This window comes from Symphodus melops (genome assembly GCF_947650265.1).
Source record: "Symphodus melops genome assembly, chromosome: 6".
NCBI lineage: Eukaryota > Metazoa > Chordata > Actinopteri > Labriformes > Labridae > Symphodus > Symphodus melops.
Genome location: NC_136696.1, coordinates 19,335,527 through 19,356,101, shown reverse-complemented (window position 1 = coordinate 19,356,101; position 20,575 = coordinate 19,335,527). Strand labels below are relative to the sequence as shown.

At 38.4% G+C, this 20,575-nt stretch overlaps 2 protein-coding genes across 5 annotated transcripts; both read left to right on the top strand.

Moving 5' to 3' along the window:
- The first annotated feature begins 100 nt into the window (after positions 1–100).
- LOC306825032 (anoctamin-9) lies at positions 101–11,946 on the top strand. 4 transcript variants are annotated; one of them, XM_079345518.1, is made up of 25 exons: positions 101–338; positions 2,132–2,192; positions 2,902–2,976; positions 3,092–3,214; positions 3,305–3,441; positions 3,691–3,740; positions 3,835–3,893; positions 4,711–4,790; positions 5,983–6,117; positions 6,218–6,311; positions 6,392–6,452; positions 7,003–7,085; positions 7,188–7,292; positions 7,444–7,608; positions 7,690–7,726; positions 8,752–8,860; positions 9,104–9,161; positions 9,286–9,383; positions 9,478–9,674; positions 9,766–9,918; positions 10,002–10,149; positions 10,237–10,359; positions 10,713–10,806; positions 11,139–11,251; positions 11,402–11,946. In XM_079345518.1, the coding sequence occupies exons 2-25, from the start codon at positions 2,172–2,174 to the stop codon at positions 11,415–11,417; spliced, it is 2,334 nt and encodes a 777-aa protein (XP_079201644.1). In that variant the 5' UTR covers positions 101–338; positions 2,132–2,171; the 3' UTR covers positions 11,418–11,946. The 4 variants fall into 4 exon arrangements, with proteins under 4 accessions (XP_079201644.1, XP_079201643.1, XP_079201642.1 ...); XM_079345517.1 differs by lacking the exon at positions 101–338 and adding an exon at positions 1,316–1,941; XM_079345519.1 differs by lacking the exon at positions 101–338 and adding an exon at positions 2,537–2,566 and having other exon boundaries at positions 1,969–2,192.
- An 876-nt stretch (positions 11,947–12,822) lies between these two features.
- Positions 12,823–20,331, top strand: sigirr (single immunoglobulin and toll-interleukin 1 receptor (TIR) domain). The gene is made up of 10 exons (XM_079346560.1): positions 12,823–13,126; positions 14,446–14,721; positions 14,918–15,125; positions 15,211–15,338; positions 16,279–16,419; positions 16,520–16,663; positions 16,997–17,099; positions 17,257–17,407; positions 18,313–18,490; positions 19,656–20,331. The coding sequence occupies exons 1-10, from the start codon at positions 13,057–13,059 to the stop codon at positions 19,826–19,828; spliced, it is 1,572 nt and encodes a 523-aa protein (XP_079202686.1). The 5' UTR covers positions 12,823–13,056; the 3' UTR covers positions 19,829–20,331.
- Positions 20,332–20,575: the final 244 nt, after the last annotated feature.

Sequence of the window (20,575 nt, the reverse complement as noted above, 5' to 3'; positions counted from 1 at the left end):
GAGCTGATAACTTGAGCATAAAAATAAATAAGGTTATTTTATATATATAAAATATATATAACAACATATATATATATATCCTGTCTAAAAAAATAAAATAAAAATGGTGATATAGCCCTCCACTTGGCTATACCATCATCATCTTTATTGCCAGATTCAGGAGTTGATGTATTTGCAACGCTGTTTAAAATTGTATTTTTCTTGAACACATGAAGATTTAAAAAACTGGGAAGTGAAACAAGACCATGTGTTCACATCAGCAATCAATGTCATGTAGTTTGTATACAAATTAGACTACTAAACGAAGACAAGAGGCTATGAGGAACTGCTGTTCTTTGGTGAGTTTTATATCCTGTAACTATGTACCTTTGGCTAATGTATTTGCTTAGGTGTAAATTCAATTTGTTTATCAAATTATCCAGACAGAGTGCTTCAAGGATGTCCTCAACCAGCCACAGAGGCCTTTTCAAAACGGTTTCATATCAAAGATTACACATAGTATTTTCTGACACTGTTAAAACATTAAAAAAGAAAACTCTATTCCATAATTTGTGACTGAACCCGGGATTTATCTTTTTCAGCTATGACTGTCATTGTCCTTACTGAAATAGAAATTGTGGACTGTGAAGAGTCACTCAGATGTGATAAATTTACATTTTTTGTCAATCACACGTCTGTCTGTCTGTCTGTTCCCACTTTGATAGAGACTTCAGAAAAGGCTCTATAAGAGGAGCTCTAACCCTCCCAGCCCACTCTCCAGCCTGTACTTCGACTCTGGTCCAATTTAGTAGCAGGGTTCCCCCCTCTGCCACCCTTGAAGTGGTTGGCACAGCCCTGTACTGCTGTAATTATGTTATCCTCCTCTTTGGGGTGTAGGCCATGTACAGAAATACAGCCGCTTATTTTGCGACCACTTTTTCTTAAGCCTCATATCTCTTCTTTTCCATGACATGTGGGTCTTCCTGGGTGTGCACTACTTTCCAAGGTTTTCCAAGGAGGCGAATGGTTAAGTCATCTCTAATAACAAGGCACCGAGGGCCACCCATTTGACAGGCTAGTTTTCTTGTCTTTATTTCTTTTTTTAACAGTCAAAGAGAAGGATGTTACACAAAAGGTTCACTGGACCCTGAAATAGAGATCACATGTGTACAACATCTAAAAAGAAAATAAATCATTACCTAAAACATCCAGCAGACAGATACACATTTCAATCAAATTTGAGAAACATGGACATCTCTTAAAACAACACAAAAAGCCTTCACTTAAAATGGGTTTGAGCAGCTTTTAATAACGATAAAATATTAAGTCAAATTATTACAAGTAGACACTTCATCTTATCTTGACATCCAGCTATGTATCAATGACAGCTTCAATTAAATCTCCCTTTCCCCTTTTGCTATTATAACAAAGAAGTGAGCCCTGAGCTGGATAACTCATTTATGTCTTACAATTTCACTAGGCCTAACTTAATAAATAATTTTAATGATAAAGACAATTTAGCGGTCTTTATTTTCTTTTTTTTCTTGATTGATAACTAAAGCGTCTGAATGTTGATTACCATCCTCAGTCTCCATTATTGACCCAGAAATACGTTTCCACTGTAATTTTATCACTGAGTTTTTCAAATAAATGTCCCAGCCAGCGAGGTGTGTGGCATGACTTAGAAACAGTGATTTACTAAGAGTGTCACTGTGTTTGCTGCCATCTAGCGGTGGAAAAATAAAGCATCTCTGAGGAGGGAGGGAACGACATATCATTCCATTGCACCTTACAAGCCATACTGAGATAGCCTCGTCTTTTATGTGCGGCGACTGGAACTCATAGCAGAGCCTGATGGCGTGTGTTTGTATGTATGTGTTTGTGTGTTGAATGACTGCAACACTGAACTGAGAAAGAAAAAGGTGGAGGCGACAAGGATAAATGTTGTGACACCAGCAACAGGTAGAGTTGCTTTTACATTCCTTAGGTAGTGCCACAAGAACACGTTTGTTCCTAGAGGAAGTACGGAAGTTGTCAAAGGCCTATAGCAGAGCCAGCATGTCGTTTTATAGCCGGGCGTATCGGTGAATTTACCGCGAGGTTTGTGGATCATTTTAATGCTGACCGAGATTTTTGTTTTGGTTGTATCCAGAAGGGAAGCATTCTGCACCTGCACTCAGCCCTCACTCATCATGCCCGTCCACAGGAGGCAGGTAGGTCATCTTATATCCAAGCATACATGAGCTGTTCTGTGGCCAGCTCATGCTTTAAGCGTTTATAATGTGGTATGCCTGCTGTCTTTAATATGTCAGCCAATCCTGCACCTGTCAGACTAAACATCTCCTATAGAAGCTACAAGCCCCACTCATTCACTGATCTAGACTAGACTCCATTGTAAAACAGAAATCTGATTAGGAATAAATGGGATGTACTGTATTTCATGGTATTACAATCTGTACCACTCCTTCCCTATAAGCGTGCGTGGGCTGCTCTGTAGCACAGATTGACATGATGGTGAGAACAGGTCATAATGCTTAACTGTTCCCTCACTGGTTAGGTGAACCCTCTTTGTTGACAGTCCTCCGAGGTGAGTCAGGATCTCCTGAGGTTTTTCTCAGCACAGTGGCATTTCAGTGACACACCCCCACATCACAGTTTGACTGGATTCTTAAGTACCTGATGACCTTTCTTTGCCTTCTTTTTTAACTTCACATTGAATATCTGTGGATTAATGAGAACAAATAATTCACAATAATATATAAAATAAAAATATAAATAAATAATAATAAAAAATAATATAAGAAATATATAAAAACATTTATACAGCCCTTTCATCAACAGTTAAAAGATTTATGTTAAATATCATGGTGTGTACATTTGCCATGCATTACTTTGTGTTATTTAACAATGTTTGTCTTTCAGCCCAGTATTGAACTTCTGGAGTTTATGGGAGTGGTGAAAGAAAATGGAAATGAACAGACATCACTTCCTCCTGTGGTAACTTAAAATATCTTCCCCTTTATGACTTTAATACATAATAACCAGACCAGAAGAATTTCTAGATTAGTTTTGATCCATGTAACTTTAGAATTGTGTTTTTTTTCACACGCAGCACACTCCTCTCTCGTACGACTATGTCCTGGTTGCAAAAACCATCGATAGCCAGCAGAGAGAAGCGTTCAAGAAACAAACTGAATATATTGAAGAGCTGAAAAAGAAGAACTTCAAAGTCACTGTAAGCATTTGAAGAAAACAAGTCTCTTCAATCATAGGCTGAGTTAACAGGGTTCATTAACTCTTCTTAACGTTTGTGTTTCCTGTTAAGAAAATTATTGACGATGATCTGGTCTTCTACGGGATTCAAGCGCCCAAGGAAATATTTGAGAAGTACAGGTATCTGCTCAAAGTGTCGGATGCTTGTAACTGGAGCTCGGATCAGAACGTTGTACCGCTTAGCACCAGGTAACACATGTTGCTGTGTATGTTACCTTTTAAACAATTTTAGAAAAATGTCTGCTCCATATGTTGTTACACATGTTCCTCCAACTAATCTTTCTCTTGTGAAAATGGTATATTTTAAATGAAGCCAAGCTTAGCCTTTCTCACAGTAAGGCTAATCATAGGCATATTTTTCAGGCATTTATCTAAAATAATTTTTACAGTCTTCAGCAGAAAGTTTAACTTTCCAAGTGACCCTTGTCTTTGTTTCAGGATAAGGATTGTCCACTTCATCTTGAATCACACCCCCATACGTTCAGGAGGTGCGAAAGACTCACTGTGTTTACGTTCCTTGATTGTACGCAGGTCACTCGACACTTAGTCTTTCACATTTTTGTCTTCACCTGTAATTCTCAGAGTGTCTGCGGAGTCTCATGAAGATGAAGGTTTTTGAGGCAAGGTTCTGCTTGCATGAGGTAAATCTTCTAAAACAGAATTTAAACCAGCACCTGTCTATTAATAATTAATTACACTATGTATTACAGGTTGCAGTTCTGTCAGTCTAGATCTACTTGGATATTGTTTTATTATTACCGATACATGGAAATGAAAAAGTCTATGTGATGCTTTGAGATTGTTTATATAGAAAAATGAAAACAATAGTCATGAATTAATATTGTCATTGTGGACTGTATCAACATTTTTAGTTGTAAATGATATAATTACAGAATCTGGCACTGTTTATTCTAGAAGCACACATTGTAATGCTAAAGATAGGGACACAATGATCTTGTTTTATTCATGCTAAAGCTCTCCTTTTTACGTGGCTGCTTCAGTGTTTTGTTTTCTTCTCAAATTTATGAAGTGAAATTTGGCAATGGTTTCTCAAAACAATGCAAAGCTGCCAAAAAAGAACAGAGATGCTCACAAGTCATAATAATCCACTGACTCATTCACTGCCGGGAGCTCGTGGGCATGTGTGAGAGGAGAGCTCACATTGATTAAAACGTGCACATTGAGGCATGAACATATAATAACACAGTGGGAAGTGAAGTCCTGCAAATGTGATAAAAAGGAAGAAATTAAATGTAAATACATTTCCAAAGCTGATTAATCATCTGAGTAGGATTTTTTTAATTACATAGATAAGCTTGTTAATCAATTTAAATATACAGTAGTTTATGTTTTTTTACATCACAACCTTGTTTTCAGTTTGAACGTATTAGCAGTTATATAAAATCCTCTCCCTCATGTGTGTGATTTCATCTGATTTGTTTGTGTGCTGGCTTTCAGAAAAAGAAGCAGAGAGAGCTGAAGGAGAGCTGGGCACGATGGACAGCCTGTCTCCAAGGGCAACCCATAACTGCTGTCAGGTTTGTACTGCAACACAACAGCTCATTCATCACGCTGCTTTTTACATTCGCTGTTATCACTGCATCATTGTTCCCATGTCATCCCGCTGTGAAGAAGGTTCAAGTATCAACAAGAGAACAGCAGTCATGGCACCGCCAACGCACAATGCAGACATTTGTTGGATTAATATTCTTAATTATGTTCAATGATCCAGATCAGAGTTGTCTTCATTTTAAGATTCTCTTGCATACTGAGTCCACACATCAACTGTTAATTGTTAGACACATTTCAACCTCTTTTAAGCACCTATAGTATATACTGTACTATTCCCATCAGCGGATCACTTTACATCATCACTTTGCAGCACATGTTTTTTTAAGAATTCGAAGGAAAAGCTGGATTTGCGTTTATACGTGTCATTATAAGGAATGGACAGCTCAACAATTATGTCCATGCAAACATACAGTGATTATGTTCAAATTTACATGATAAAAGTTTTTTTTAGTATACAAATGTTAAACATTGCACTTCAATCTGTCTTTTGGAGCACCCTTATGTAAAATACAAAATAATTGTAATCAGTTGCTCTCAATGAAAAGAAAAATGTACCAGTAATTGAAGTAACGTTTCAATCAAAGGAAAGCTGATTTAGAGACCAACAGCTGATGATATCGACTGATATTAGCATGTCAAGTGACTATCAGTTCATTTAACTACAGATATTTGCGCATATTACTTCATTTATTCAACTGTCAAATATCATTTGAATTGAGTATCATTGTATCACATGAGCAATTCTCTTTCTGGTTGTCACCACCAGAGTGTGCTGTATTAATTGCAACCAGCATTATCACTCTCCAGTGGGTCAAGTTGTGACGCAGGTGCACAGTTACTTTTTAGTTGAGTGACCATCTCTATCTCTAAAGATCGAACACAGAGATAAAATAAAAACACACAGAGGTATCAGCCAGTTTATCAGTATCTGACTTCAAGACTTCCTATCAGTTTTGCCCTAGATATGACGATGATAAGTGTTTTATGGCCCCATATATTGTCTGGGTAAAAAAGCTGATTTGTAGACGTTATCTTGTGAGTTCAGAAAAGAGCTTAAACATTACTGTACATTAATATTAAATAACTTTTCAGGTTGCTTAGTTTAAAATGTTTGTTTGAGAATAACTTGCATTACTTTGTTTGTGTTTTCTCTTATAGGAACTACTTTGGGGAGAAGGTGGCCTTGTATTACCTGTGGCTGGGCTGGTACACATATCTGCTCATCCCTCCCGCTCTCATTGGGGCCATAGTTTTCCTTTATGGCCTCGCCTTCTTCAACAGCTCACCCCTCATGTAGGTTTATACTGCTATATAAAGTCTATGATTTATACACATTTCTGCATCATAACAGAGCCTTTACAGTATCCTTAATGAAGTGCTTATTGTGCTGTAGAAAGGAGGTTTGTGAGGCTGATACAGTCATGTGTCCACTCTGTGACAGAAGATGCAAAGTGTGGCAGCTCTCTGACACTTGCACGTATGCTAAGGTACATCAGTGCATTCCCAGTATGCTACTGAATGGTGTTATAGTTAGTTTGTACTTACTGCTGATCTTATGCGCATACAGGTGAGCCTGCTGTTTGATAATAACGGCACGGTGCTCTTTGCAATGTTCATGGCAGTGTGGGGTGAGTTCTGCCTTATTTTGTGTTCAAGGTGTGATTTGTGTAAGTAGCACATAATGTATCCAATATTTTCAATATAGCTGCTATAAACCATTCAAAACGCATGCTGAACGAAAAAAATGTCCAAATGATCACGGTGAAGGAAATGCCACATCTCTAAGAAAACTTCTTGGCCTGCTTATTTAATTTTAATCAGCCTGCACCATCTGGCTGTGAGAAGAGTTATCAAGATCAGCCAAGCCAGACCTGTCTTCATTTCGGAAACAGCCTAACTCAGATATGCTATTACAATTCTCTAGATGGTACACCTTTGATACAGGCCTGCTTCAATTCATTTAGTACTAATACAAAGGGGTCCTGACAGACACTGATCAGACATGCTTTTTTTTCTTCTTTTTTTTACAAATTAAAATTTCAGTTTAATATTGTTTATGACATGTAATGATCGAAATATGTTTAATTTAACCAACATTTTAAGTAGATAATATTACAAATTGTAGCTTAAAGATTTCAGTCTGATTTATGAGCACAAATGAAACTTCTACTTTTGCAGCAACTCTGTTTTTGGAGTTCTGGAAGAGACATCGTGCTTCTTATGTGTGCGAATGGAAAGTGTCCGATTGGTGTGAAGAGGAGGTATGATGACTTGTGTTTAATAAATCAGATTAAAGTCATATCAGAGCAGCAATCTTTTGAATGCATTGTTTTGAGTGTTGTTTGTATTGTATTTAATTCTAGGAGGAACTGATTTTGGAGATAGTGAACAATGCTAACTGTGAACCAAAAAAGTATAAACACTCCTATCTGCGCAGTACTCTGGTTCTGATCTGTGTCACTATTATGGTGGGTGATTTTAATACTTTTCACTTTTATGTCTTCAGGTTTAGGTGTTAAAAAGAAGGTTTAAACATGTACAGTAGAGGAGGTTTTTGAAGGCTGGAACAAAGTGATGTGAAAAGATGTACTCAATGGAAGTGTGTTTGTGTTTGGCTAGATACTAGTGATCATCGGCCTCACACATGCCTTGGTAGTGTTCAGGGTGATTGTAGCAGTGCTCCTAGCTGACGGATCATGGGAGTTCCTGAGCAATCACTCCAACAGTGGGGCTATGATGCTGGGGGCGGTCTTCCATTACCTCATCATCACGGTCATGACAAGGGTACGCAGGTCTCTAAATGTCATTCTCACCTTTTCTTTAATATTCCCTGTGTTTTTCTTACCAATCTCATCGTCTTTGCAGATCAACAGGATAGTAGCCATGAAGCTGTGTGAAATAGGTACGTGAATGATAAATATCTGTACTTTTATGTAGTACAGCATACTGAAGAAATCTTTTTTTTTCCACTATGATCACACACTTGTGTCAGAAGTACAGTAAATGTAAATTTAAACTGTATAGTTGGCAGTGACAGGTAATCGACAGGAAGCTGGTCAGACACACAGTTAACAGACAGACAAATGGGTCTACACCCTTTCTGCAGTTTCTTTGAGAGAATTGAACACAAATCACTAATCTGATGTTACAAACAATGACAACAGGACCAAGTCAGGCCTACATATATAATATGACATGTAGCTCAGTGTCTTTATCATGATAAAATGCACAAGAACAAACAGCAGCTCTAAGGTTAAAGATAAACATTGGACCGAGGCAGCCACATACACTGATTGATAATATGTGGGGCATGGGTGATATTCAAGGTGGGGGAAGAGACTCACTGAGGACGCCTCGAGGGAAGGTGGTGCAGGACAGGATTCAATCTCTTTCAGAGCATACAATACAATAGCTTCAGAAATAGATGAAAAGAAGGACGAGGGACTCATCAACAAAATATACTTTGGACTGTTGTGGTGGGTCATAAGGTTAAGTGGAGTCTGTCTTTTCTTTGATGACATAATCATCCTTTTTCACAACACATGCAAAAAAATGCAAACCCAACAGAATGATATACTGATGATGTTTCCACCTACTACAACAATATTCAGAAAAAAAGAGACTAAAGGTAATCGGTTGAAGGTTTCTTTATTAGTACATAGAAAGGTAAGTTTGTTGTGCAGACAGATATTAGGTGTTTCAATGGATAGATACAACACACAATACAAATTCAAGGCTAAAAAGATCAGACAGAATACATTAAAACAAACATACTTCAGGTCGGGGCAAAGTCCTTACACAAAGAGGTAATACAGATAGTACTAAAAAATGGATGTAACATTGAAAAAATAATGTAGGCTGTACTGTGTGTGAAATTGTGCCATTCACTGACAACACAGTGAAGTGAACTCACACTGTCTTCAACAGAGGAAACCTCGTTTGCTGCCACAGAGAAGAGCTTCACGGTCAAGATGTTCACCTTCCAGTTCTTCACCTATTTCTCCTCCCTCTTTTACGTTGCTTTTTTTCTTGGCAGGTAACACATCTTTACAGTTCATCCCCATTCTCTAACCTTAGTCGTGTGTCATTTTGTATGCTATATATTAAGGTTTTTTTTTTGTGTATTGCTATCATTTCAAACATCAAGTCGGATCAAATGAGATTCCAATCCCCCACAACAGTGTCAAGACAGTGTACTCTTATTACCCTTAATTATTTATACCGTAAATTGTAACCTAATAAGATGAACGTCTGATCTGTTTTGTAACAAAAATGGCAGGATAAATGGTCATCCAGGTGGATATGTCCGAATTGCAGGGAAATGGAGGTTAGAGGAAGTAAGTGACTGTCCTTTGGAATTACTTTATGTACATTTTTAATAAAAATTAAAAAATTAAAAAAACAACTATTTTACTATTAATTGATGTATCTGTATGCATTAAAAATCCTTCTCCTGTACAGTGTCATCCCAGCGGGTGTCTCACAGACTTATTCATCCAAATGGCCATTATAATGGTGCTCAAGCAAACCATCAGTAATGTCTTTGAGTTCACTGGCCCGTAAGTATAAATAAGTATAAACCCCAGTTATACCGCATATTGCACTTTGTTTGTTGTATCTGTGCTTTTAAAAGCCGTCCCTTCTTTGCATCAGCTGGTTCTGCAGGTGGCTAAAGAGAAGAAAAACAAAGAAGCTGCAGAGGAAATGTGCTCACTGCTACCTGAAGGACGAATCAGAGGCCAAATACGGAGCTGAACTGTGTGAAAACTGCAAGCTTCGAGACTGGCTCAGCAACTACCGGCTTAATGACGTTGACTCCTTCAGCCTGTTTCATGAGTTCTTGGAGATGGGTAAACACACTGCCCAAATCATAAAAGATAAGAAAATAGAGAAATGCTGAATGGCTTTGGTAAATCGTATTTCTCTTTGCTCTCTCCTCAGTGATCCAGTTCAGCTTTACTACAATATTTGTGGCAGCATTTCCTCTTGCTCCGCTGCTCGCCCTCATTAACAATATCATTGAGATTCGCTTGGATGCTATCAAAATGGTCACTCTGGAGCGCAGACTTGTTCCAAAGAAAACAAACGACATTGGTGAGGGGGAATTTCGGCAGTAAAATGTTTGCTTGTTTACACTGTAGATAAAATTCTCCTCACATTATACTCCCTCTCCCCAGGTGTGTGGATCAACGTGCTGGAGGCAATTGGGGTCCTAGCTGTCATTGCTAATGGGCTGGTCATTGGTGTTTCTTCAGACTTCATTCCTCGACTGGTGTACCGCTACCGCTATGGCCCATGTGCAAACGGCACTGCCACAGATATTGAGTAACTATCATTCCTCTAAAAGAGATGAAGTGTTCATTCTCTCCTTTCATTTTAATACTAGAATCAATGTATTTTCTCTTTTAAAAGCTGCATGGCTGGTTACATCAACAACTCCCTCTCCATTGCACGAATGGATGACAGAAACATCCTAAATGAGTTTTCACCTCATCAGATGGTCACTCCCAGTGGACTGAATGTATCTTATTGCAGGTTTGCTCAATTTTTTTTATTTTTTTCTTCTACAGCTAAATTAAACTAGTCTGGCATTTAGTGTACAGAAACCAAAAGAGAAAACTAAGTTGAAACCTATAAATTAATTTGAAAACAGCACACTTCACTGCTGTATGTAAGCTGCTGTTCAAAATGGGATTTCTTGCAAAAACGCCATAAATAATGAAGCAAAATGATGAATTTAAAAAAAACATTAATTGTATTTATAAATAGCTTTTTATAAAGAAAGAATGAAAAACAAATATAATACATCAACAAATCTACTTTAAAATATTAAGCAGTGTCAGCTTTAAGCAATTGGGAAAAGAGCAAATGTCTGTTTTCTGTTTCAGCTACAAAGACTACAGGAGCAACCAGGACTACAGTCTGACTCCACAATACTGGCTTATATTAGCGATACGCTTTGCATTTGTCATCCTGTTTGAGGTAAGACTTATCCATCAAAATGACAAAATAAGAACCACTGAAAAACTTTTCTCACACTGCTTCCTTTTTTAGCATTTTACACTGTGGCACAAAGACTTCCCAGAAGACTGTTGCTTCATTTCTAACACCTACAACGAAATCAGGGAGCGTGTATCTGTAATGTAGCAAAATGCTTAGAAGAAACTTGTAAACATAAAATGTAACTGTAAGATTGAGGAATAGTACCTCGGTATGTTATTTGAGTGATTTTTCTATTGAGAAATGAAAAATATGATAAAAAAAACAAACAAAAAAACTAATTCACATAAATAACATTTTGTCTTTGCTTTCAGCACGTTGTAGTCATATGCAAGTTCATTGCGGCCTGGTTTGTACCGAGTGCTCCCATGCAGGTCAAGAATGACAGACTCTTTGATAAACTCAACAGACTAAAAGAGGAGCTCAAGTGAGTCTGAAATAACATGACATTTGACTGATCATGGCTGCTAGTTGTACTACATCCATTCACAATACAGTCATACCTGCTATACAAAAAACAATAACATGTCGACTCTGAATGCTGTAACCAACCTATGCTTGTTTTGATTTCTTACAGTTCATTTGGAGTGTGACTTTAATGTTTCACATTTTCCAAGGAGGACATGAACCCAGTGTTGCCTTGTGCATTAAGGTTTCCGACTAACACAGTGTTGAGTCCTCTTAAAAGCCATTAATCATTGCTACAGAGCTCAGATGGAGGCTCTCACTCTCTTTAGTTGTTTGCAGTTGAATGTTAAGTGCTGCTATTTTGATCCTCAGCTGTAAAATGGACTTTGAAGACAGACTGTTTCTGATTTTACTGAACATGTCTTTCATGAGATTATTCTAATTCTATTTTAAGAATGCACATTTGGCTTATATTTGGATCTCTATATTTGTGAGACGTATGTGAGTGTTTTTAATTGAAGCCAAACATAATTTATACTGCTTTTGCACTTACAGTAAAGATTGTTTGCTACAATGCTGCCTTATAATGTAAATAAGCGCTGTGATGAATGTCAGTACTGCATTTGCATTCTGATGGTGTCTTAAGTAAATCAGATATAAGAATGTTTTGCATTGTAATATTTTATATTATTGAATAAAAGAGGAACGTTTTGGTCTCGTTGTAATGTCTTTTTTATTGACGTGAGTTAATAAAAATGTTGCAAAGTACAAAAAAGGGCTTCTGCTGTTGTGCCATATACCTTTTTAGTCAAACTATAGTAATCTTATAAAAGCTACATCTATTTTATGTTGTCTTTAGTTTTGACCAACACCTGAGTCATTTGTTCTTTTTTTCTTTTTTTTTATAGTTATGATCATTTATACTTTATTAATCCCACAAGGGGAAATTCAGTTTTACGCTCACACACAAAAACCCACACAGGCAGAGATACGCACACATGCACACACATAATGTGATGGACAAGCAGTAAAGAAGAGGTTCCAGAGTAATGGTGCTCCCAACAGTGAGTGCTCCAAAGCAGTTTCAGGGGTTGGTGCCTTGAGTAGCCAAATGGCACTTCAGCAGTGCTCTGGAAGTGGACTAGCACCTCTCTAGGTATATAATGTGACAGACAGAACAATTAATGCCAAACTTTCTCCACTGGTTAACAAACTGGGACATCTAATATCCTGAGAAGGACCCTACTATCGTAGAAGTCTCAGGTGAAGGTTTTAGTAAAACATTTGTTGTACACTGTATAATGACAAAAAAGGCATTCTATTCTTTATTTTTTTTTACAGCTCCGCATGAAATACTCCAAAAAGATGTATGGCCATTCCTAAAACACGTTTTCCTGGTAGAGAAAGGGTTTCAAACAGAAGTTTTGGTCCTAGTCTTTGGATATTGAAAATATAAAGATCCCCGCCCCACACAAATGCAAACTTGGAGGAGTGTATTTTATATGCGTTTCTCTCCGCCTCTTGCCTGGTTTCACAGGTGCATTTTAAGTCTCTTTACTGGTTTCATGACTGAAACGCAGGTGAAAACCTCACGTGACCCCTGGCAGCCAATAGCCATCAGAGTTTCAGGTATCTCCAGGTGCAGTTGATAAAACAGTGGGCTGACGTCTGCTTAGTCGCCTATGCGGCTTGGCTCAATATAACTTCACCGTAACAAACTTAAAAGTAAGCTTATGGTTCGTTATGTAGTTTTGTCAAAGAAAAAGAAAGTCTTTACTCGGATTGCTGATCACTAAGGGAGAAGGAAGAGGAAGACTGCGGCTCATGGCTGTGATTTTAACCGCGTTCATATTGCTGAGCACTGTCAGATGGAGCGTGACTTTCCACGTAGCTGGTAAGGATGCTCCAACTATACCTCATTGTTCTGAATTTAGCCAGAAATAAGAACTAATATTTTTTTTATGGAAGGCTATCTGTTCATTTATTAAATGTGCTTCCAATTAACTTTGCATTCATTTCAATTTGTGTCTTCCACCAACATTTATTAGTAAAAGCAGGTTAATAAACATGTATGTCGGTGTGAGCAGGGTCAGAGTATCTGTGTCACATGTTGTTGCCTGGCAACATGAGGACTAGACCCGGACTTTGAACCCGGATGTGTGCCCCTGCTGTGTTTGAGAACAATACAACAACGGGAAGTCAAGACGAACCAGAGAGAGTAGTTTTGCGGGTTATGTGTGGGTTTTGGTCTCAGTGACGATGAGCGCATGCGCTTAATACCTTGCAGAACAGGTCCAGGTCCAGTAGGACGCTCCTTAATAGTTTTACTTCAAACTGTCCTGATAGAGGACACGTTAAACATGGGAAGCTTTCAGTAGGGCTGTTGTTTAAGATTGAAAATCAACAGAACACAACTGTCTAAAGTCTGCCTGGCTGAAATCACTAGAAACTATAATGCCCTAACCGTGGCAAGTTAATATAACATAGATAAAGGAAGAATTGAAGCAGGCTTCTGCAGAGATTCCTTGGCTTACAGCTATAGATGTAAGAAATATGTTTGCTCTTACAGACACCAGTGAAAACATGATGCCAGAATGATCATTTCACCAGTTGTGAATCAAATATCAATTCAATTGAACACAATTCAACAAAAATAGATTTTTGTTTTGTTTTGTTTTTACACATTGTGCCACCTGAGTAGGAATGCATAATTCCGGTATGCCAGTTATGTATCTGCCTGCATAGAGAGAATTCAAATAAAGGAATAGGGTATTGGAGAATGTAGTGACCAATTTCAACAAACCTAAGAAAGTTACTGAGCAGACACTTAGCTAGAAAGAACAAACTAACCCTGTTTTAACTTAAACACACTCCATGCAATGTTCCTTTCTGTCATCATACAAAATGACAAGGTACAAACATAAGGGTTATATCCAATACACTATCAGGTTAAAACAGAGACAGGCTGACATCGTTTAAAACTACATGGCTTCATTCAAACACCTGGAGCCTTTGTTTTGTCCACAGCATTAGCCCACAGCATTAGTTCAGTTGCTGAAATACACACAATGATAAAAATAAATAAGTAACATGTATCAGCTCCAATAGTGTCTTTGACCCAAAGAAGTAGGATTTTATTTTGGATGGATGATATTGGATTGTTCTTGATCTTACTTTAAGAAGACTGTGTAAACTCACTTCATCTGTTTGCAGCTCAGGCTTGTGTGGATGAGAGCAGGTTTGAGGAGCAGGTGGTCTATCTCGGGCAACAAGGGGCTTCCTATCAGTTGAGGTGCCCTCACATTGCTCAGCCCCAGAACTTGTCCCAGCTCAAGCTGAACTGGAAAAAGGACTGTCAGCAGCTCCTGAACCAGGAGGGGAAGGCTTACCTGCAGTTTACCAACCTCAGTGTGGAAAACCAGGGGAATTACACCTGTATGCAACAGGGCAACAGCACAGCCTCATTCACAGTGCATCTCATAATTAAAGGTAAGTACTAAATCCACATGTTAGTGATGACAAACATGTATTTGAGTTTATGTGGGGGTTAAAGGAGATAGTGTGCTGCACCTGCAAGGAAGCATTTTGTTTCAACGTTGCTCCAGCAGCAGCAGCAGCCATGAAGGACTCTATTGTGCAGAGCACAGGCAGTGAGCACAGATAAAAGGTAGATGTCTTTCCACAGAATCCTATTGCTCCAAAGTCCCAGAGTTCAAACCTAATGGGGGCACAACCAGACTCTGGGGGACTGTGGAATCCAGTGTCAAACTGAACTGCAGCGCTCTCCTCTTCTGGGACCCTGAAGAGGAACAATGTGAAACTGCGCTGCACTGGACTAAAGATGGAAAACCTCTCGCCAATCACACACTTTATACTCAGAATACCTCATCATGGTGATTTCAGCCTATCAACACATTATTAAGTAATCTAAAAAGGCGACAGTACAAGTAAGACGGAACTTTTTGTCCTAATTTTCAGGTATCCTGCTGTGGGAAAGCTGATGGTAACCAGTCTGCTGGTGGTCACACTCAGAGAGTATGATGATTTTGGGCTCTACAGTTGCACCGTGAGGAACATTTCCTCTGACTTCAGCCTGGAGGATTCAAGTGAGACAGCTACCAAAAACATATGTATGGTGTATATTTGTAAAACAAAACAAAACAACAAAAACCTATGAGAGACAACTCTGATGAAAAATGTACTAGTTTTAATGGCTATGTTTGGTACTGGTTGACTGTTTTAAGACATTGCATAACAATTAGATACAGTCCTTTTCAATTTTTTTAAAGTGTTGGCTTGAAGCTTGACTCTACAAGTCCCAAGGTCAGCAGTAGACTGTCACCAGTTTAGATGTAAATAGTTGAAAGCAGTCACTTACGAGACCCTGTGATCTGAAACATGCCACATGATAGCAACATGTGTTTTTGTAAATGTATATTATGTGTTTTGAATATGATATATAATGAGTTCTTGCTACAGTTGCCTTACTGGTCATGATGAACAGCAAATACTTGTTCTCTTAAAACAAGAAGGATGAGAATTTAAAGCTGTCCCCTGGAGCTTCATTTGAATTCTCTGAGGACTTATGCAAATATGTCGCTGCTGTAATGTTAGTTTCTACTGACTATTTCTGGAGAAGTTCCGTTGTTAAGGTTCTTATGATTTTTTTGTCCTAGAGGAGCTACAACACATCGATACTAAGACAATCAATACTTTATATCACTATTGTATTTGTAATGTACTATTACTCCTTGTTGGGAGAACTGGTTTTAAGAATTTTCTATCAAGTTACATGAATTCCTAAGGATTCATCCAAATTCTGACAGACTATAGCTAACCCAAGTAGTTAACTTTACATGGAGCTGATTGGCTGCATTTAACATCCTCTACACTTAAAAAAACTCTTTGGCTCCACACCTGACTGACCTTCGGTCCACATTCTGTGGTTGCGACCGGTTTCTAATTTCAGTTTTAATTAAAGCTTTGGTTCATTATGTCGTGCTTAACTTTTTTTTCTTTTCTTTTTTCCCCCGTGTGTATGATCAGAAAGCCCGAACCACACAGCTGCTGTTATTGCAGCCATCATTCTGCTCCTCTGCCTTGCTGTGACTGCAGTCATATATGTCAAATGTCACCTGAACATCAAACTCTGGTACAAAAACTCCTACGGCGACTATGAACTCAATGGTGAGACTTCCACTGCAGTGTAATTTGTTGTCTATTTCTGTGTATGAAACTGCAGCATCACTTTAACACCGCTGATGTGTTTGTGTCTCCATGTCTTCAGATGGCAAATTATACGACGCATATCTCTCCTATGTGAACAATGATTATGACAGGAAGTTTGTCAGCTTCATTCTCAAACCTCACCTTGAGAACAAAAATGGGTACAAGGTGCACCTCAATGACAACGAAATCCTACCTGGATCAGGTGAGCTTAGTGTCTTTTAGTTTTTTGAGGCATTTAAGAAAGAATACATTTAAACAGACGTTTTTTGTTGAATAATCCTGACAGTCAAGGATTTTCTTATTCTGCTGTCTTTGTCATTATCTGTAATTCTGGCTCCAAAGTATGGCTTTGATTGATTTGCTAATGTTTCTACAAAGTAAAAGTGACAGTTATGTGTGTAACATGTTGCTGCTGATATTTGTGATCTGCATGTAACCAGCTCTTACGGGCTGTATTTGCAAAACGGAACCCAGGCTTACCTATTTCAATATAAGATGAAGATTTCAGACTATGCAAAATAATTTGTGTTTCCAGAACCTTCTGCAGAGCTGCTGATGAACATAAGTCGCTCACGCCGTCTGATTGTGTTGCTTTCTTATGCTTACCTTGAGCAGGACTGGTGCATAAACAACTTCAGGTCAGAATTCCTATAGACTGCTGAAAAGCATTCTTTTAATTAGGAATATCACTGCGTTGTCATGACTTTTCACCACTTGAGGTCAGTGTAGCAGCTGCATTCTGCACAGACTACACTATCTCCTGTCATGACACAGTGTCGCTGTGCGTGTTTTCAGACAGGGCCTCCTGCACTTGCTGGAGTTGAGTCCGCAGCCCATCGTCATCCTATTGGAGGGTCAGTCTAAACGCATGAGGCCTGAGGTCAAGCAGCAGCTCAGTGAGCACCAGCACTGCCTCACTGTCCTCACCTGGAGGCACAACTCTGTGGTAAGATTCATGCTAACCTCACTTATTGTGTCGATAAAAAACTAGTTTTCCATGAAAAGTTGTACGAAATCATCAGTCAGAAAACATTTAAACTGTGCTATGTTTCTGTTTTTACAATGTGAAAGTGGTGTTAGTGTGTAATCAGTTTAAGAAGCAACAATCACTGTTGAAGTCCAGAATAAAAAAAGAACATCCTAGCATTATTGGCAAGCATATAATACCATAAACCCAACTGATCTCTTTCTAAGACTTAGTGGGTGTGGTCTCCTCTGATTTGATTGACTAGAAGGTGTCTATAATCACAGTTAAATTCATATGAGAGATAGTCCTGATTGGTTCATAAAATCGTGTGATATCAAATATCTCTAGCTGAACCCTGCTTACTAAAAAGCAGTGAAAGGAGCTCCGAACAACATATGAAGTAACCACAGCTGTTAAAACTCGAGCAGAAAAGCTCCATTACACCCAAAAGGACCAGGTGGATGTTATTGCTACAGCCATTGTTAGTCATTATAGTTATAAAAACTTTATTTTTGATTTCGAAAATTTTGCATTTGCACTGGATAGCCTGGTGATTATGTTGTACGCAGCATGTAGGGAGGCTATGTCGTCATAGCATGTCGACATGGGTTTGAATCCGACCCGGACCTTCTCTGTATATCTTTCCTCACTCTCCTCCCAACATCTCCTGTCTCTTGTCAGCTGTCCTATCCACTCAAAGCTGACAAACAAGTCTTTTTTGAGGTTTTATAGTGTGGAGATGTTTTTCCAAAAATCATCTCAACGTATCAGTTAAAGTTAGTGATTTCAGTATGCATTATCAGGTCGTAAGTAATGCTTCTGTGGCTCAGTTCACTGTGGTGTAATGTGTCGTGTTGGTTCCCCCTTTGTTTTCATGTCCACAGACTCCCTCCTCAGTCTTCTGGAAGGAGCTGGCCTTGGCGATGCCACGCAGGCTCATCTTTCACAACGAGGCTGCAGGCGACCCTCAGACTGTGCTGCAAGATGACAGAGACCCAATGCTGACCCTGAACCCTGACTATCTGGACTGTCGCTCAGACACAGACCCTGATGGAGATCTGGGTAAGAACAGCAGAATTTTAGTCGTGCTTACATGAATCATTGTTTGCATAAAGATATATATGAATCACATTTGCAAAACTACAAGTTACATTTATACTTTCCAATTAAATTGAAGGAAAAAATATATTACATGTGCACGATCTTACTCTTGAATGTGCAAGGTGATTGTCTCTACAAAAAACTGAAGCAAGTAGGCTCTTGTTTACCAACCATCTTGTACTGACTCTGATCCAAACAAAGCCATCAAATGCCATCAATTTCATGTTTTCTGTTTGTGTTGACACATGACAAGCTGTATTTGAAAAGTTATAGCCTTATTAGCTGATATTCAACTCTCAAACTGATGTACACAAAGTACATTTAACTTCAGTACAAGGAAACCACACCACATGCTGACAGTGCACTTTTTTTTTCAGCTTGTCTGGAATTTTTAACGTATACACATACAATGCAGAAATAAGAGGCACATGCTCTGATGTTAAGCTCAGCGTTTACTTACTTGCTGATGGTAAGATAGATAGGAAAGTTAAGTGCTTCTTTTCTACAAACAAAATCAGTCCACAAGAACAATTCATCATAATAGTGTTCATTAAACTAGTTTCAAAACCTTTGTTTGCTTCCGGCTTGCCAACATAGAAAAAATAGAAAGAAAGGAAAGAGTGTCATGAGACTTAAAACTATATATATATATATATATATATATATATATATATATATATATATATATATATATATATATAAACAGTTGTTTTGGCAGTGACATTGCAGCAAAACTTGAGGAAGGACTAAACAATGTGGTGTACGAGTACACTATCATTGTCTTCTGGGGTTGAATTTCCTCTGCTGTCACAGGAAGTACATCCTCTGTTGTTTCCTCCTGGTAATAGTATTAAAGCTAAGCTAACCAGCTGGCAGCTTTTAGTTAATAATGTAGATAGAGAAAGATAAAGTACACAAATGAATGATGCAGAAAATGCCAAAACCCAATTTTGTTGTGAGCCCACCACAAAATGAGCCCACTATTTGTTATTAGTATTACCTTCAGGCTAGTATGAATCTTACCAAATATGACTGAAACTAGAATTTAAATGAAATTCGGCAGCAGCTCCATTAATAAATATTCTTTGATTCAGAATCTGTTTGTCACTTGTTTCTTTGGTTGCAGGGCTCCGGCTCCCTGTGTATAAATCTGTGGCCTGTAGAGCTCCTGTCCTTCCGCCTGCTACTTTCAGCGCTGCTGAACCCAAACCTCCTGACATCGACGTGTCCGACCTCGGATCACGAAACTATGGAGCACGCTCAGACTTTTACTGCCTTTTCACAGCGGATGATATTTAATCAACACTCCCCTTACCTCTGCTGCTTTCTGAAGATGAATGTCTTCATCATTGTCCTCTTAAGATATACTGTACTTCAAATGTATCGAGGACTACATGGTTACTTTAGTTTTTATACCGAACGTTTTAAAATTAGTGTTTCCCTCTGAGCTTACCAAAGGCTGGTCTTTATTTTTATTTTTTTTTCAGTGTTGTATATAATATTTTATGAAAAATTGTTAAAAAATAACAAAAGGATAAAATTGGGGGCTTAAAGTGCAAATATAGAACATTTGTCACCTTAGAGCAAAGATCTGTCAATGAGTCTCCAGCAGGTGGCAGCGCTGAGTATAAGACCAGATGAAGGAAATCCTCTGCGATGGTCTTAAGCAGTTATACTTACTATTAAAGCTGTCTGCACTCAGAGGAGTTGTAAAGAAGAAGAATATCCATGTGATAGTTTGTAAGACATGTTTCCATCTGTTTGCACACCAGGAAAATAAAGCAGAACTATTGTGAATGTAATGTCCACTGCTTACCCGTGTCTTCTTATAACATAAGGCAATTAAATGATCTGATAAATATCTGGACCTTTGCCTGGGCTGTGTCCCTTTGGAGGAACGATAACCTGCTGTGAAATAAGGGCGCAGCAGGGAAGGTCTGTATTGTTCCTGTCTTAGCAGGAGCAAATATGTAAACAGGGTGTGGCAGACATTTCACCACATTCATGTTGGTCTGTTTCAGCACACCTGTGAGAAAAGCACCCAAT

Bases quoted from the DNA above. Each gene is read 5' to 3' on its own strand.
- sigirr (XM_079346560.1), top strand. From the start codon at position 13,057: ATGGCTGTGATTTTAACCGCGTTCATATTGCTGAGCACTGTCAGATGG. The intron at 16,664-16,996 runs GTGAGCTTAGTG...TTGTGTTTCCAG, and splicing joins CGAAATCCTACCTGGATCAG to AACCTTCTGCAGAGCTGCTG. The intron at 17,100-17,256 runs GTCAGAATTCCT...GCGTGTTTTCAG, and splicing joins TGGTGCATAAACAACTTCAG to ACAGGGCCTCCTGCACTTGC.
- LOC306825032 (XM_079345516.1), top strand. From the start codon at position 2,097: ATGCTGACCGAGATTTTTGTTTTGGTTGTATCCAGAAGGGAAGCATTC. The intron at 3,741-3,834 runs GTGCGAAAGACT...TGTAATTCTCAG, and splicing joins CACCCCCATACGTTCAGGAG to AGTGTCTGCGGAGTCTCATG. The intron at 8,861-9,103 runs GTAACACATCTT...CAAAAATGGCAG, and splicing joins GTTGCTTTTTTTCTTGGCAG to GATAAATGGTCATCCAGGTG.